At 35.6% G+C, this 16511-nt stretch overlaps 1 protein-coding gene across 1 annotated transcript in view; it reads right to left on the bottom strand.

The window, feature by feature from the left end:
• Positions 1-63: 63 nt before the first annotated feature.
• PP2D1 (protein phosphatase 2C like domain containing 1) overlaps positions 64-16511 on the bottom strand; it is an 18460-nt gene continuing 2012 nt past the window's right edge. The window contains exons 2-3 of the mRNA XM_038570736.1: positions 11791-12866; positions 64-1285 (exon numbers count right to left, since the gene is read on the bottom strand). Of these exons, the coding sequence (XP_038426664.1) occupies positions 498-1285; positions 11791-12866 (1864 nt within the window). The 3' untranslated portion in view covers positions 64-497. The remainder of the gene's footprint in view (positions 1286-11790; positions 12867-16511) is intronic.

Below are 16511 nucleotides of genomic sequence, written 5' to 3'. Positions count from 1 at the left end.
ACAATGTACCAGTAATTTGTAACATAACTATTGCAGTATGTTAGTAACAGTCTTGCAGCCTTGTTTTCCAGAGTTCATTTTATTTTGATCAGTTCAGTATATTGCACTAATTGTTTTAGGTATTTTCATTATATGAAATCTACCATGTGTCAGAGATGATTTAATCTATTTAAGTGTTGAACTGCTAGCAGAACTTGTACATTTACCGTAATTCAGAATTAGTAAGGAAAACAGTTCACCAGTGTTTAGTTTTATATTGAGGTGCTCAGGTTGGAATAAAGTGGTATAAAAAGCAAGTACTGGTTTTTCTCTTTCTTGGCATGGAACAGTGAACATATATATATAAATAGTATCATGTAACCTAAAATAATGCTTTTATAGTTTCCTTAATATGTTCTTTAAAATTTGTGTGGTATTGATGTATTATCCTAATATCTGGTTCTTTGAAGAACTGTCTTTACATTTTTGTACTCTTAGATAATCAGAAATTTATCTTTTTATGTCAGAAACTGATACTCACTTCCCTTGAGAAGTATTACCATGACTGTAATGTTGTCTCTGGATCCAGCCACTAAAGCCGCACTTACAAGTTCATGGCTAATATACTTGGCTGCACCTTCATAGAAATTTTTAATGCATGATTCTTTTTCACTTGAATTTTTTGACACATCTACACTGGTTGGTCCATTTCTTTCTTTCTCACTGTATAGATGATGATTAGTCATTTCTGATGGAAATGTTTCTGCATTTTTAGGGTTAGAATATTTTGAATCAAACAAATTTTCTTTTGTATTTATAGTTGGCACACATTCTGTAGATTCAGATTTATACTGAAACAATATATGGATATTACTTTCTGATTTAGTATTGCTTAGTTCATTGATTAGGAAAGGCTCTTTGGATGGTAAAGATTGATTTTGTGTGATACAATAGTAGGTGTCTTTATATACTTGAAACATTGTCATTGCCAGTGCAGTGACTTCCTTTGTATCCAAAACTTCCCAGAGTCCGTTAGTAGCTAAGATAAGGAATTGGCATAAGTCATCGATAGGGACAGAGATAGTTTGAGGTGCTGGGATAATGGATTTTTTCAGTTTGAGATTTCCATGAAATCCAAGTCCTCGTGTGGTTTTTATTTGCCCTTCTAGGAGCCCATATGGTTCATTTGAACTAATTATTGCTCCATTCTTAAGTAATCTTCTTCTTTCAGTTATGTTTCTCGTAGTGTGTTCTTTGGTTATGCAAAAGCCTTTTCCATTTCTGCATAAGACTGCTTGTACATTACCTAGAAGATTATTAGAAAAAATTGATCTTAGAGATTTAGTGACCAATTGTATCAAAGTACGCTTTTAACTTTATTCTGTTTCAGTGCATAAATAGGCCATTTTAAAATATTTTTTACATATGTGAAATATTAATATTGGGCGATTTATGGTCATTAAGATTTGACTGAGAGGTGAGTTTGTCCCTCATTTTTAAGTAACTTAGTGTTCAAAATACTGCACTTAATATTAAAATAACTTAAAACTACAAATAATAAAAAATAACCATCAATTTTTTATGAAACAGCTGAATATTTATACATCCAAGAGTTGAACTTTTTTATGACCAACATATATTCCATAGGGCAGACATTTTTTAAATGTTTAAATAAATGCCTTTTTAATTAAAAACAAGCATTGATTTTTTTTTTTTAAGTGGAGTTTGATAGTTTTGTAACTGGTAAAAGTTAAAACCTGAACATATATATAGGTGTGGGTGATGAAAAAAATTAGAATGCCACTGTTAATGTCAGTCTTAATAGTTTCATGTTGTGTGGTTAAAAAGAAATTAAATCGATTAGCCATGTAAAGAAAAATCCATATGTATTATTAATGTGTTAAATGGATAATAGCTAGCCAATATTAAATTAAACCCTTTGATTGAAAACTGAAATCTTAAAAGTTGATTGTAATTTGTTCATGGTTCATATGAACCTGTGATGTGTGCTTCGTTGAAATCTTAAGAAAATCTAAACAGTATTCTGAACAGATTGAGGGATAGTTGTAATACCAAAACTTTCTTTGGTTTATTAAAAAACGATTCACAGAATTTTTTAGTTTATAAGCAATAAGTTTTTCTTGATATGGAGTCATTTATCATTTATAAAAGGGTATATAAATTATTCTGAGATGAGGTTAAAGATGTTTGAATATTACAGTGCCTTTGAGAATTAAAATTCCTTGGATCATGCAGAATTTACATTAGAATACTCTGGTTTCAATCATAATACCATACCTGGAATCTGAGTTTTGTTGCTACAGAGGTTCAATTCTATCCCCAGTTTTTGAGGTAAAGAAATTGAGATTTTAGAAGGCTATAGTCTATGCAATTAGTATGGTTGGACCGAAAGAGCTTAAATTAATGAAGAATTAGTTCAGGCATAGACTGAGCCTGTTGGCTCATTTATATAATGGGAATTATAAAAATAATGTGGAAAATGTTTTTAAAACCAGAGACTTGTGTGATAGTCCTGAAAACTACATGACCTCTTTCACTTCTCTGTGGTTTGGTTATTAATATTTTGTATTAGCTTGTCTTTTTTGCTGGTCTTTCTACTTAAACTCTACAGAAAGAAAAAGTAAAATTCTTGACTTTTGCTGAGTTATAAATTATTACTATTCCAGCAAAGCAGCATGGATTGATACTGAACATGCCACCTGGGTAAATCGAATTGTTTTATTAGGAGGACATGTGATTCAATATCTCTTTTAAATTATAAATTTCCTATTAATGTATGTACATACACAAAAAAATAATGTAACCATTGCTTTGAAAACGCAGGAGACATTTGGCTCAGAAGAGTCGAATCCACTGACTTCATAAATGTTTTATTTGCATGTGGCAAGTCAAAGTCCATTCAGCAAAAAGAAAAAGTATTATTCCTCTATTGTGTGATTTGAAAATAATTGTTACAGTGGAATGGTGGTAAACTGGTATTTTTTAGTTGCGTCTACAGAGATTGGTAAGTATATTCTTATGCACTAGGTGCCCTTCCCCGCCCGTCTCCCCCCCCACCCCCCCAATTGCTGTGCTGGACAGGAAATGCCATTTTGGCTTATTTTACTATTGTGAACATCCCTTGGGCTTAGTACAGAACTTTCTTGAAGGGATATTATATCCTGGTTGCACTTTTCACTCTACCATTTACTTGCTGTAAATACTTCTGGTTGACAAAGTTTATCCTGATGAAAAGGGAAATAGTGCTTCCTGAATAATTCACATTCTTTCCTACGAGAATGGTGCATGAAGGAAAAAGTAAAGAAGTACCCGCTATAATCTCAACTATTCATGCATAGCCCAGGAAGTGTAGAGGATACGTAAGATTCAGGCCTTGGAGAGTACTGTTGGAACAAATGAAGAAAGATTGTGCAGAGTTAATAATTGTATTTCCTGGGCCTCAGTGGCATATGCTGTCAGCTGCAAATTGGGTTGTTGAAAGCAGTTGACTACATTAAGCTGAGAGCTAGGAAAGAATAATGAAAAGTCCCAAGGAAAATGGGAAATTGGAGGAAGATTTAAATAACACTGTAAGTTCAAGTGTTTGGAGAACTGAAAGGGGAGAGTAACCTGTCATGACAATTTAAAGATTGTCTTGGGATCCCTGAGTGGCACAGCGGTTTGGCGCCTGCCTTTGGCCCAGGGCACGATCCTGGAGACCCGGGATCGAGTCCCACGTTGGGTTCCCGATGCATGGAGCCTGCTTCTCCCACTGCCTGTGTCTCTGCCTCTCTCTCTCTCTCTCTCTCTCTCTCTCTCTCTCTCTCTCTCTCTGTGACTATCATAAATAAATAAAAATTAAAAAATAAAATTAAAAAAATAAAGATTGTCTTTAAAGAAAGGTTCCTGTAACATCTGTGAAGGGAATGAGAATAGGCAGTGAGCTGAAGACCCTTAAAAAAGTTTATGTGAATGTGGGCATAAATATTTCAAATTTCTAGACTAAGGTACCAGCTTCAGTTCGGAGAGACTGTGCTCTTCAGCAAACACTATCAGAACAAAGGTGGAACAGGGTTACTGCAAGAGGGTTACAGGGGGATTAGAGAAACTGCTTTGAGATGATACTCAAGCCTTTTCAAGATGGCATGTGTAGTCAGGCAAAAGTGTTCCTTAGGCAGAGAGCAATTATGCAACTGCCTCCTTGCAATTGCTGGGTTACCTTCAATTTAGGAAAATGAAGGGTACTCCTATAAACTTCAAAGTGACCTTAGAATCACAAACAGAATTCTAGATCTGAATGGGCGAAATCATGATTTTTTTCCAGCTATAGCCACTCACTATTGAAAATAATAGGAAATTTTTAAAAAAGAACTGAAGGAAAAGAAGAAAAATTATATGTGGTAGAAGGAAAAGGAAACATACCTAGGATGTAGGAGTGTCCAGAAGTAAAAAATGTAGCGCCCAGGAATAAAAAATTACTTTGGAAGAAATAACTTGGGGAAGTGGAAACACTTGGGCTTTAATTCCAATTTTATGTGACCTTCATTTAGTCACTTTATTTCCCTCAATTACAGTTTTCCACCTGCAATGTTATTTTTTGTCAAGGTTATTGTGAAGATTTAAGAAGGTAATTTAATAAGTAGAAATTTGATGAAGGGTTTTTTTTCTACCCCCCTTTGGGTTCCATGAAGGGGAAACCAGAAGAGGCAATCCAAAAAGAGATGAAGCTATAAATGTTTTTTAGACACACTAAAAAAAAAAAAAAAAAAAAACTTAATTTTTTAAAAAAGATTTTATTTATTTATTCATGAGAGACATAGAAAAGCAGAGACATTGGCAGAGGGAGAAGCAGGCTCCACGCAGGGAGCCTGATGTGGGACTTGATCCCGGATCCAGGGATCACACCCTGAGTCAAAGGCAGGTGCTCAACTGCTGAGCTACCCAGGCATCCCAAAACTTGTAATTCTTATGTGGTAGATTTATAGGCTTAAAGAAGTAAGGAGCAATAACTTAGATTTTGGGAAATGAAATCGTTATTGGGGAAGGAAAAAGCAACTGAAAAGGAGCATGAACAAATAGGAAATTCAAACATGAATGAGATCTACCTAAATTGGAAGCATACAGACCTGTATATAAATTAGGTCAGGGAAACAACCTATATCCAGTTTGTCTGCAGGACTCATTTTGGCAGAAAAGGCTGAATTTGTTTGTATGCATGGACACCAGGTTTATGACTTCCTACTGATGATCGGCATGAGAGCCTTGCTGATGGGAGCTAGTTTTCATTGAGTATTCAAAAGATACCTTTGTTCGTTTTGTAGGCTATATGAGCATGAAACTCAAATTCACCGTTGTACATCTGGAGCCTAACAATACTTTACATATCAGTAACAACTGTCTATCAAGTATTTGTTGAATGTGTTTTCAGAATCAGATTTGTATATATGAGTTCACCAACATACCCCAAAGAAAGGAGAAAGGGAAGGTAAAGCATGTAAAAGGTAAGTGTTATTTAAGAATATGTTTTTTGTTATTTTTTACATAAAATAAGGTGATTCTGGAATTGAATTAGGTTTTAAAGAAAAAGGATGGGGCTGGAAGTAATTATCAGAAACTTGTTTTAGTGACCTAGTTTTGTGTCCCATGAGCTCCTTCTACATCCGGAGACCAGTGATAGCTTTACCCAATGCTTTTCTACTATTCACAGTTCCTCAGTTGTTGCCCACATCAAGCCCCTGTCCTCTTCTCATGGTTACCAGGTGATTCCTTTATCTAATCCTTACAACCTCGAGGTAAGGATACCCACATTTTAATACACAAGAAGAATGAAGCTCACCAATTTTATAAGGTATCACTAGTACAAAAGTAGTTTCTGGGGCCTCATTAAAAGGAATTATTAAGAACAAATATGTACTGGAGCACCTGGGTGGCTCAGACTCTTGGTTTCGGCTCAGGTCATGATCTCAGGGTCTAGAGATCAAGCCCCACATCAATCTGCACTCAGCACAGTCTGCTTGAGATTCTCCCTTGATCTTGTCCTCTTTTGTCCTTTCCCCCTACTCCCTACTCTTTCGTGTGTTCTCTCTCATTCTCTAAAACCTAAAAAAAAAAAAAAAAAAAAATTTGTACAATCTAGACCTAAAGATAGTGGGATAGATACACTAAATTGCTCACTTAAAAATGCCTGTTTACCATTCCAGAAATCCTAGGGGCCTTGAGAATGATCTTAAGAAATCTACTCTGTCTTTGCTCTATGAATGGAGCAAGAAAGCCTGGATGACAGTGCATCTCTTTACAGTTTATTGAATATTTTAAGCCCACTATTGAGACCTACTGCTCAGGGGAAAGATTGAAAATATTACTGGTCATTGACAATGCAATGGTCACCCAAGAGCTCTGATGATGCACAGCAATATTGATGTTTTCATGCCAGCTAACACAGCATCCATCCTGCAGCCCAATGGATCAAGGAGTCATTTTGACTTTCAAGTCATTACTAAGAAATACTTTTATGAGGTTATAGCTACTATAGATAATTTTTCCTCTGATGGGTCTGGGCAGAGTAAGTTGAAACCTCCTGGAAAGGATTCACCATTCTAGATGCCATTAAGAACATTCATGATTCATGGGCAGAGGTCAAAATAACAACATTAACATGAGTTTGGAAGTTGATTCCAACCTTCATGGAGGGTTTCAAGACCAGTGTAGGAAGTAACTGCAAATGTGGAAATTCAAGAGAACTAGTGGAGACAAGCTATGACTGAATTGCTGCAATCATGATAAAACTAATGGGTGACAAGTTGCTTCTTACAGATGAGCAAAGAAAGTGGTCTCTTGAGATGGAATCTAGTCTTGGTGCAGATGCTGTCAAGATCATTGAAATGACGACAAAGGATTTAGATTATCATATAAACTCAGTTGATAAAGCAGTGTCAGGGTTTGAGAGGAATTACTCCCAATTTTGAAAGAAGTCCTACTGTGGGTAAAATATGATCATCACATGCTACAGAGAAATCATTCATGAAAGAAAAACCAAACGATGTAGCAAACTTTGTTGTCTTATTTTAAGAAATTACTATCGCTACCCCAAACCTCAGCAATTGTCACCCTGATGGGCCAGCAGCCATCAATGTCAAGGCAAGACCCTCCACCAGGATCCCTGGGTGGCGCAGCGGTTTAGCGCCTGCCTTTGGCCCAGGGCCCTGGAGACCAGAGATCAAATCCCACATCGGGCTCCCGGTGCATGGAGCCTGCTTCTCCCTCTGCCTATGTCTCTGCCTCAATCTCTCTCTCTCTCTCTCTCTCTCTCTGATGACTATCATAAATAAATAAATCAATTAATTAAAAAAAAAAGACCCTCCACCAGCAAAAAGGTAACAACTCACTATTGAGACCTCAGATGATTAGCATTTTTTAGCAGTAAAATATTTTTCATTAAGACATGCTCATTGGCTTTTTAGACAATGTATTCTATACTTAGTAAACTATAGTGTGATCATAACTTACAGGCACTGGGAAACAAAAAAAATTCATTTGACTTGCTTTATCACAATATTTGCTTTATTGTGGTGGTCTGGAACCAAACCCACAATGTCTCCTAGATATGACTATATATAAAGAGACAAGTTTTAAAAAGTCTTGTATAATAAACATATATATACACATATATATAAATACCACATATATAATATGAACCGAATAGTATAAAGTCTGGGAGAGAAGAAATAAAAGTGCTGTTGTAAGGATTTTATTCTGTATACAATATGGTATATCATTTGAAGATAAGCTGAGAAGTTAAAGATGTTTACTATAAACTTCTAAAATAATATAACAAAAAAAATAATATAACATAGCTAACAACCTAACAAATGAAATAGGAATAAAATCAATTCAAAAGAAGGTAGTAAAAGAGATGATAATATACAATTGTGTATCCACATAGAAAAGAATGAAGTTGGGCCCCTACCCCATGACACATACAAAATTAATTCAAAATGGATCATAGACCTGAATGTAAGAGAGAAAACTAAATCTCTTAGAGCAAAACACTGGTGTAAGTTTTTGTGGCCTTGGATTAGGCAATGGTCTCATCAATTGATACGAAAAGTGCAAGCATCACAACAACAGTTGCTAAATTGGATTTCATTAAAATTAAAGTATTTTTTGCTTCAAAAGATAACAAGAGAAAAAAAAAAACCATGGAATTAAAATGTTTCCTAATCATCTGATAAGGGACTTGTATCCAGAATATAAAAAGAAATTTGCAACTCAATAGACAAGTAACTTAATGACAAAAGATTTGAGTAGACATTTCTCAAAGGAAGATATTCAAATGACTAATAAGCACTTGAGGTATTCAACATCATGAGTCAACAGAAAAATGCAAGTCAATACCACTTAATAGTGGCTATGAAGGTGGCTAAAGTCAGAAAGACAGCATCGGGAAAATGTGTAAAAATTAAAACCCTCATATATTACTGGCAGGATAGTGAAATGGTGAAGCCATTTTGGAAAATGGGGCAGTGCTTCTAATGGTTAAGTATAGAATTACCTTATGATCCAGCAATTCCACTCCTCGGTATATACCCAAGGTAGTGAAACATGTCCACACAAAAACTTATGCACCATGTCCATGCCTGCATTATTCATAATAGCCAAAAACTAGAAACAACTCAAATGTTTTTCAACGGAATAAATGGAAAAACAACATGTGGCATAACTATACAGTGAAATATTCAGCAATCGAAAGAAGTACTAATGCACGTTAAAATATGGATGAACCTTCAAAAACATATGAAGTGAAAGAAGACAGGCACAAAAGAACACAAGTATATTTATAGGAAGTGCCCAGAATAGGGAAATGTATAGAGACAAAATGTAGATTAGTGATTGCTTAGACCTGAAGAAATGGCAGGTTAGCGACCTGATTGCCAAAGGGTACTGGGTTTCCTTTTAAGAGGACAAAAATGTTCTAGAATTGACTGGTGATGCTTGCACATATCTGTGAATGTACTAAAAACCATGTACACTATGTGAGTGAATTGTGTGCTTTTGAATTATATCTCAATAAAGCTATTAAAAATAAAAGCAATGGGGAAAACAAAGGGATCAAATAAGAATCCCTTATATCTATGAAGAACTAGTGTGGTTGATTAGAAATGTAAAATTTGTGGTTTATTTGATGCTAGGGAAAAAGTATAATTACATATTCTGTATGAATACATTTGTTAATGTTTTAATTCTATGAGGATCAATTGAAGTAAAATAGGAGAGCACCAAGAGAAATTATAAAATGCAATATAAATGGGAAGCACTAAGAATATAAAATCAAGAATGTCACTTTGGAAGTATTTTTTTCTACATGCACAGATTCAACATTTATTCAATGGCTTCATTATTGCACTCATGTTTCATTATAAAGTGAGGTTTTTGTTTTGTTTAATTCCCAAGTTGTGATGACACTGGTATTTCACAGATTTAAATATATTTGTACTGGAAATACAGGAAAAATATAGGTCTTGCTTTATAAAATACAACATGTGCTCTTGAAAAATTTCTGCAAAAAATTTACTCTTTGTAACCCATTTAAATCACTTTTTTTCAGGAGCACTAGTATCATCAATCATGATCTCCTTTTCACAAGTTGGAACTTTTCCCTACATATTTGTTTTTATTAAAATGAAGGATGCCTAAATGAAAACAATTTAACAGAATTATGTAAGCGTGGAAATTAGATCCAACAAATGTTTGACCTGGAGATTAGAACCAGCCAAACAGCAGTGATCCTGGAAGTAGTGAATCATGTAAATTAGACATTTAATGATAGCATCTAGTTATTCACTGTCTCATAATTTTTCCTTTAGTTCTACAGGAACCCTGATGTGTAATGACATTTTCTAGTGGAGGTCCCACGTCCAAGAATATGGGTTGGTTCCCAGAGTGGTATGAAATCTGAAACCTGTGCATGAAGTAGACCTGCTCTAGCCATCTGGAACCTCATTACAAAAAGAATTACAAAAATTCTGAGGAAAGTGGCATTGCACTTGGCTTCTTTATATTGCTTAATCTGGAGTACTCATCTTGAGCTCAGAACCAGAGCTAGATCAGAAACCCGCTGGCTTCAAGGGACCCTGACGTTATAGTGGTCTTTGTGGTTATCTGGTTTTCTCAAATACATGGTCCCACTTGCTGAGGGCCAGCCTCCTTAGGTTTTGGAAGCAATTCCCTTCAGATGCAGCATGATATAGTGGGCTTGAGTTCCAGCTCCAATTCCTATTATCTCTGAGACCTTGAACAAATTATCTCACCTCTCCCAGCTTCCATTTTCTCATCGGGAAAAGTGGGGTAACGACACTTAGATATAGGGGTGAGGGAATAGAACAAATGTGTAAAGAGCCAAACTTGGAGCAAGTAGTAAGTCCTAGAGATCTAATGCACAATATAGAGAATATAGAGAACAATACTGTATTATAATCATCAAGCTTGCCAAGACTAGAATTTAATTGTTTAAACCACTAAAAAAGAAATGATGAGGACACCTGGGTGGCTCAGCGGTTGAGCATCTGACTTCAGCTCAGGTGGTGAATAGAGTCCCACCTTGGGCTCCCTGCATGGAGCCTGCTTCTCCCTCTGCCTGTGTCTCTCTGTCTCTCTGTGTCTCTCATGAATAAATAAATTACAATCTTAAAAAAAAAAAAGAAATGATAATTATGTAACATTGATAGAGGTGCTAGTTATCACCTGAATGGCAATCATATTACAATATATAAATGTATCATGAACATATTTTATACTTTTTAAGATTTTAATATTAAATAAGTGGACACTATTATTAATAACTACACAGGGGCACCCTACTGGTTCAGTCAGTAGACCATGCAATTCTTGATCTCAGGATTGTGAGTTTGAGCCCCACATTAGGGGTAGACTTTACTTAATAATAACTATTCATGAAAGGGATAGTGGAAACCCAATTAAGCATCCCATGGAGCTCAGCTTAACTTTGCTAAGAATGTTTTACGTGTGGGCTTTCCATTTTGTCAAGCTCCTAGGCTAGAACTTTTGCACTAACTGAAAAAATTGCTTCTTGAAATACAATTTTAAAAATACAGCTATAGGGCAGCCCCAGTGGCTCAGTGGTTTAGCGCCGCCTTCAGCCCAGGTGGAAACCCGGGATCGAGTCCCATGTTGGGCTCCCTGCATGGAGCCTGCTTCTCCCTCTGCCTGATGATGTCTCTGCCTCTCTGTGTGCCTCTCATGAATAAATAAATAAATATCTTTTTAAAAATACAGCTATATTTTTGGAGAATAGAATATATGCTTATAAACTTGCACAAACTATTTTCTCTAAAAGTAAATGGATGCTACTTGGCCTGTGAGCCCAAGTGATCTATTGAAAATATGTTATTAGAATAGCTGACCAGCTTAAACAACCAGACTTGTAACAATCCTCAAAGAACTTTCCATTTTCCTGAAAAAGGGAAGTATGGGAAATGTTTTTTGTTTCATTAGATCTAAGCAATAAATGCTTTGCCTTTCTCCACAGCTGAACTGCTACCCCATTTAGAAAATAATGTTTTGGTCAAATTATATGTTCCTCCTTGTGAAAAAAAATTACAATTATTTTTGTGGTCTGCAATCTGCATTTAAAGTGTGGTTGTTGATCATTTCTTAAATTAGTCAATGGAATTTTGAGGCATTACTAAGTCACTAAATCATAGGTCACTAAATAGTTCTGGAAGCAAGAGAAATTTTGCTGCAAGGAATAAAAAATAAATGTAAGGTGTAATGAGCACCACTCAATGTACATACCAGTGTTTGCAACATGAAGTACTCCAGAAATTATCTGTGGCATCACCTGGGAAGGGGAATTCTTTGGCAAGCCATCATCATTACTGATTCTCCAATTCTTCTTAGTATAGGGTGTTTTAATATTGCCTTCCAATATACAAGTAACTGCAGAACAGCCACTCCATCGAACCCTGGACACTTCATTTCTTCCAAGAAGTAAAAGCCTGTCCATTCTCCAAAATGCTTTTGCAAAGGCTTTGTGTATGTTCTCATACTCACATTTCCCTGTTTTTCTCCTTTTCTTTATGGAGGAAAAAAGTTCTTCTTTGGCTATGTATTCTTCCCTAAATACTGTGAGAAAGGAATTGATTACATTTTGCTCTTCAGAAGTCATATGGTAGGAAGGATCAAATCTGGAAAGCTGATGGAGAAATAAAATTGGGAGTTCCACTGATGTCAGGTTTGCCGCTGAGGCACCATGATGTCCATCAAATAAACCAAAAAAACACACATCAGGTTTTTTGCCAAAATTATCCACCACAGTGAATTTATCATTCATGTCAGCTTTCCATGCAGAATTTCCATCTTCACAAATGGCTACACCTTTAATCAATACATGAGAGATTGTTTGAGAATATATGGAACTCCTGTGAACGTTATCAATCATCTTATAGTATGCTGGTATTTGTTTCTGCCAAAGTAGCTCAAAAGCATAATTAATGCTCTCTAGGATTTTTTCAGTGAATAAAGAAGATGACAATAGTTTAGTGATTATAAACTGTCTCTGAATGGTAATTACTGGGAGCGCTGGTTTCTTTTCACCCATCCATTGAAACTCCAGGGTGGCCAGAGCCATATGTTGCTTTTTATGGAGGAAAGTTTCACGTAGGTCAATTTCATGCTTACATATGGAACAGGGAAATGTAATCATTTGATCACAGGACTGCGGCTTCTCATGGTCTTCAGAGTATTTTGAGTATCTTGATAATCTCGTTTTCTTCCTTCTAAAGTACCTCCTTCTCAGGGAAAGTGGGGTCTCCTGATCTGAATCATGTGTTGATTTTCTCACATTCCATTCCCTTGATTTCCAAAACACTCTGCAAACAGGATAAACGATATTTACATGCCAGGGGTGACACATTGAAAGTCTTTTTTTTTTTTTAATAGATAAATTATTATAGAAAGGAAGAGTGAACATCTGGAGGGAGGGGCAGAAGCAGGGAATCTTCAGGCAGACTCCCCACTGAATGCAGAGCCCAACTCAGGGCTTGATCTCAAGAACCGTGAGATCCTGACTTGAGCTGAAACAGAGTCTGGTGCCTAACTGACTGAGCCTCCCATGTGCCCCAATACATTGAAAGTCTTTTCAAGCAGGTCTTTACCTTTACAATTTGCTTTAGTTCCTCACAATTTAATGTGGGCCTACCATTGAATATTCTGATGCTGTCATTCCCCCAAAAAACACACAGGAAGTACTAAAAAAAAATGGTGATTGAATTGTGTATCCCTGAATAAAATTAGGCAGACTCTACAAAGTCAACCAGAAATCTAAGAATAAATACTCAAAGAAATCAGCACAAGATCGTATCCCAGGCATGTGAAAGTACATACATGCTTGAGACCTAGGTATTTGATTTAAAATTTGAGCATAATTATTTGTGTACTCCATTTTATCTTGGTGAAGGTACTTTTTTTTTCTACTTAAAAGGTTCACAGGAAAATGAATAGGGCACCTGGGTGGCTCAGTGAGTTAAGCATCCAACTCTTGGTTTTGGCTCCTGTCACGATCTCAGGCTGGTGGGATTGAGCCCTGCATGAGGCTCTGCACTCAGCGCAGAGTCTGGTTGAGATTCTCTCCCACTTCCTCCTCCTCAGCCCCTTCCCCTGCTCATGTGCCCTCTCTAAAATAAACTAATAAAATCTTTAAAAACTACTTTAAAACCTAAAAAATCAATTTAGTAGCTTTAAATGTTTATGACATGTGACAATGTTAACTTCAACTCAGCTTCATGTAAGTTCTATTTAACTTCAACTTAACTCATAGAAGTTGTATTTGATGTGAGTACATTTAATGTGTTAGATGGGCCTACAACAATAAGAATGCCTGAAGCCCATAGGGACTTAAACATTCCAAGCATAAAACAGGTATTCAGAATGCTGATACTTGTTAAAATAAGAAATGAGTCTATTTAGTACTAATGACAAAATAATAGTGATATCTCTGAGCATAAAAGTAATGCATTTCATTTTTAAGTTCAAGACAAAAAGATACAAGCTAGAAAATGTGTTCTCCTTGTTTCCAAAGCCCCACCCTAACTCCCAAATTCCAGCCTTAGTTAATGGCTGTTATCTGTCTTTCCAAATATGTATATATAAGATATATTAGAATATATTAATAATATATTTATTATATGTCAATATATTATAATTATATACATTAAATATAAATATATTATAACCATACGATGACTATTATATTACCTACAGTAATATAATAATATATTAATAATATTAACATTGGTTACATAAACATATTTACATACATAATATATATGTCATCTTTTCTGAGATGTAAATGAGTCATATTTGCATACCATCCTAGAATCTGCCAGTTTTATTCAATACTAAGTCATGGCCTCATACTGAAAGTTTGTATATGGAGACAAAAAACAATATACTATGAACAATGTAGAGTTTGGATTTAAAAAAACTGTCTTCAAAAAAAAAGTCTGTCTTCACAAATTAAGCTTCTCTGAGCATCTGCTTTCTTATCTGTAAGTAAGTAGGATTATTTATAGCATCAAATGAAGATAAATGGTGAAGCAATTGGCAACAGGGGCCACTTAAAAAGTGCCTGCTCTGGGATCCCTGGGTGGCGCAGCGGTTTAGCGCCTGCCTTTGGCCCAGGGCGCAATCCTGGAGACCCGGGATGGAATCCCACGTCAGGCTCCTGGTGCATGGAGCCTGCTTCTCCCTCTGCCTGTGTCTCTGCCTCTCTCTCTCTCTCTCTCTCTCTCTGTGTGACTATCATAAATAAATAAAAATTAAAAAAAAAAAAGTGCCTGCTCCTTTTACCCTAAGCAAAAAGGATGCTGAGAACTGTACCAAATGGAAACATATCACATGTAGACATGAAATTATAACACTTATGGGAAAATATATTCTATATAAAACTAATTAAAGAAAAAAATCAGTAAATCAATGGGAAAGGTTTTTTTTTTAGGTAATCTTTACACCCAATATGGGACTTGAATTTATAATCCTGAGATCAAGAATTGCATGCCAGCCAGGAGCTGGGAGAGGATTTTTTCCATAGCAGTATCTGAATCAGTGTTTCAGAATTGAGATATGTGTATTTATTAATATGTTGTGGTAAATTGTATATATCATTGCATCCCTACAATTGTTAGTATAACAAATAATAAAGTGGATATATAAAATCAGACACAATTTAGGAGTGCCTAGCTAAGTTGGAGGAGCATGGGACTCTTGATCTTGAAGTAATGAGTTCAAGCCCCATGCTGGATGTAGAGATTACTTAAATAAATAAGTAAGGACTTAAAAAAATGGAACACAATTATGAGTAACGCATGTAAATTAAAAATGAATGCATAAGTAAAGTAATACAATGGCTATAAAAATAGGCAAATATCTTTAAGATTTTTCCCAGTAGAATTTTCATCCTATATGCTATACTATTTCTAGGGAGGAAAATTTTCTGTGGTAAATGATGAATAAGATGGTGTACCATGTGATTGGCAAAAGGCTTTAGCAACCTTCGTATATGGTTTACACGTGGCAATACGATTAAAAATTAAGCAAAGCTCTGAAAAGTTTGACATGTTTGCTGCTTTCCTCATTTGTATTTAATTCCTTAAAGGGCATAACTGTAGTGAATATAGCTACCCATTCCTATTGTAAAATTTTATTTACAAATTTCCACTTCATAAATGCTTCTAAAACTATTAGCATATTGGTAGGCCTTCTTGGCTTTGCCTCAACAACAAATTTTTGTGTTTTTTTTAACAGAAAAACTTAAAAGTACACAAAAATAGAAGAGTATAATGAGCCCTCATATGCCCATCATCAGCTTCAACCATTATCAACATTTTTCCATTCTTGTTTCATCTTTGTCTTCAGCCATTTTATTTTTTTATTACATTCTATTTATTTTTACTGGAATATTTAAAATGAAATACCAAAATTATATCAATTTCACTGATAAATACTTCAGTCTCATCAACAAATTTAATCAGCATCCATTCACTTCTTCAATATCTACAAAAGGCTAACTACTGTGCATAATGCTGAAGCAGCACACACAGAGAAGGCTGGAGGCTTTGAGGGGAGGAGTTTGCAGAGCCTCATATGCTCATACAAAGAATTAAACAGGTCAGATGAGGCCCAGGACAGTGCCCACACAGGGACTTAACCCCTTATGTAGATAGGAGTGGCATCATGACACCTGAGAAGCCTACTTCAAAAACTCACAGTTGAAAGATCAAAAAGAGGGTCCCAGGCAAATCCAAGGGAATGACTGGTTAGCAGGAAGAAAGAGGAAGAAGACCAGCAAAGGAAATGGAGGGGCAAGCAGAGAAGTAGGGGGAGAAATGAGTACTGGCAAAGCTATTAAGCTCTTCTTGCCAAAATGTTTAACAAATATTTTTATTTGCTATTATTTGATCATGTTCATGTAAAGGTTGCAGTTTTCCTGAGGCTTGATGAACTGCTGGGACAATATT

The sequence above is a fragment of the Canis lupus genome, chromosome 23 (assembly GCF_011100685.1).
Source record: "Canis lupus familiaris isolate Mischka breed German Shepherd chromosome 23, alternate assembly UU_Cfam_GSD_1.0, whole genome shotgun sequence".
NCBI lineage: Eukaryota > Metazoa > Chordata > Mammalia > Carnivora > Canidae > Canis > Canis lupus.
The sequence above is the reverse complement of the archived record's forward strand: the minus strand, read 5'-3'. Positions and strand labels throughout refer to the sequence as shown.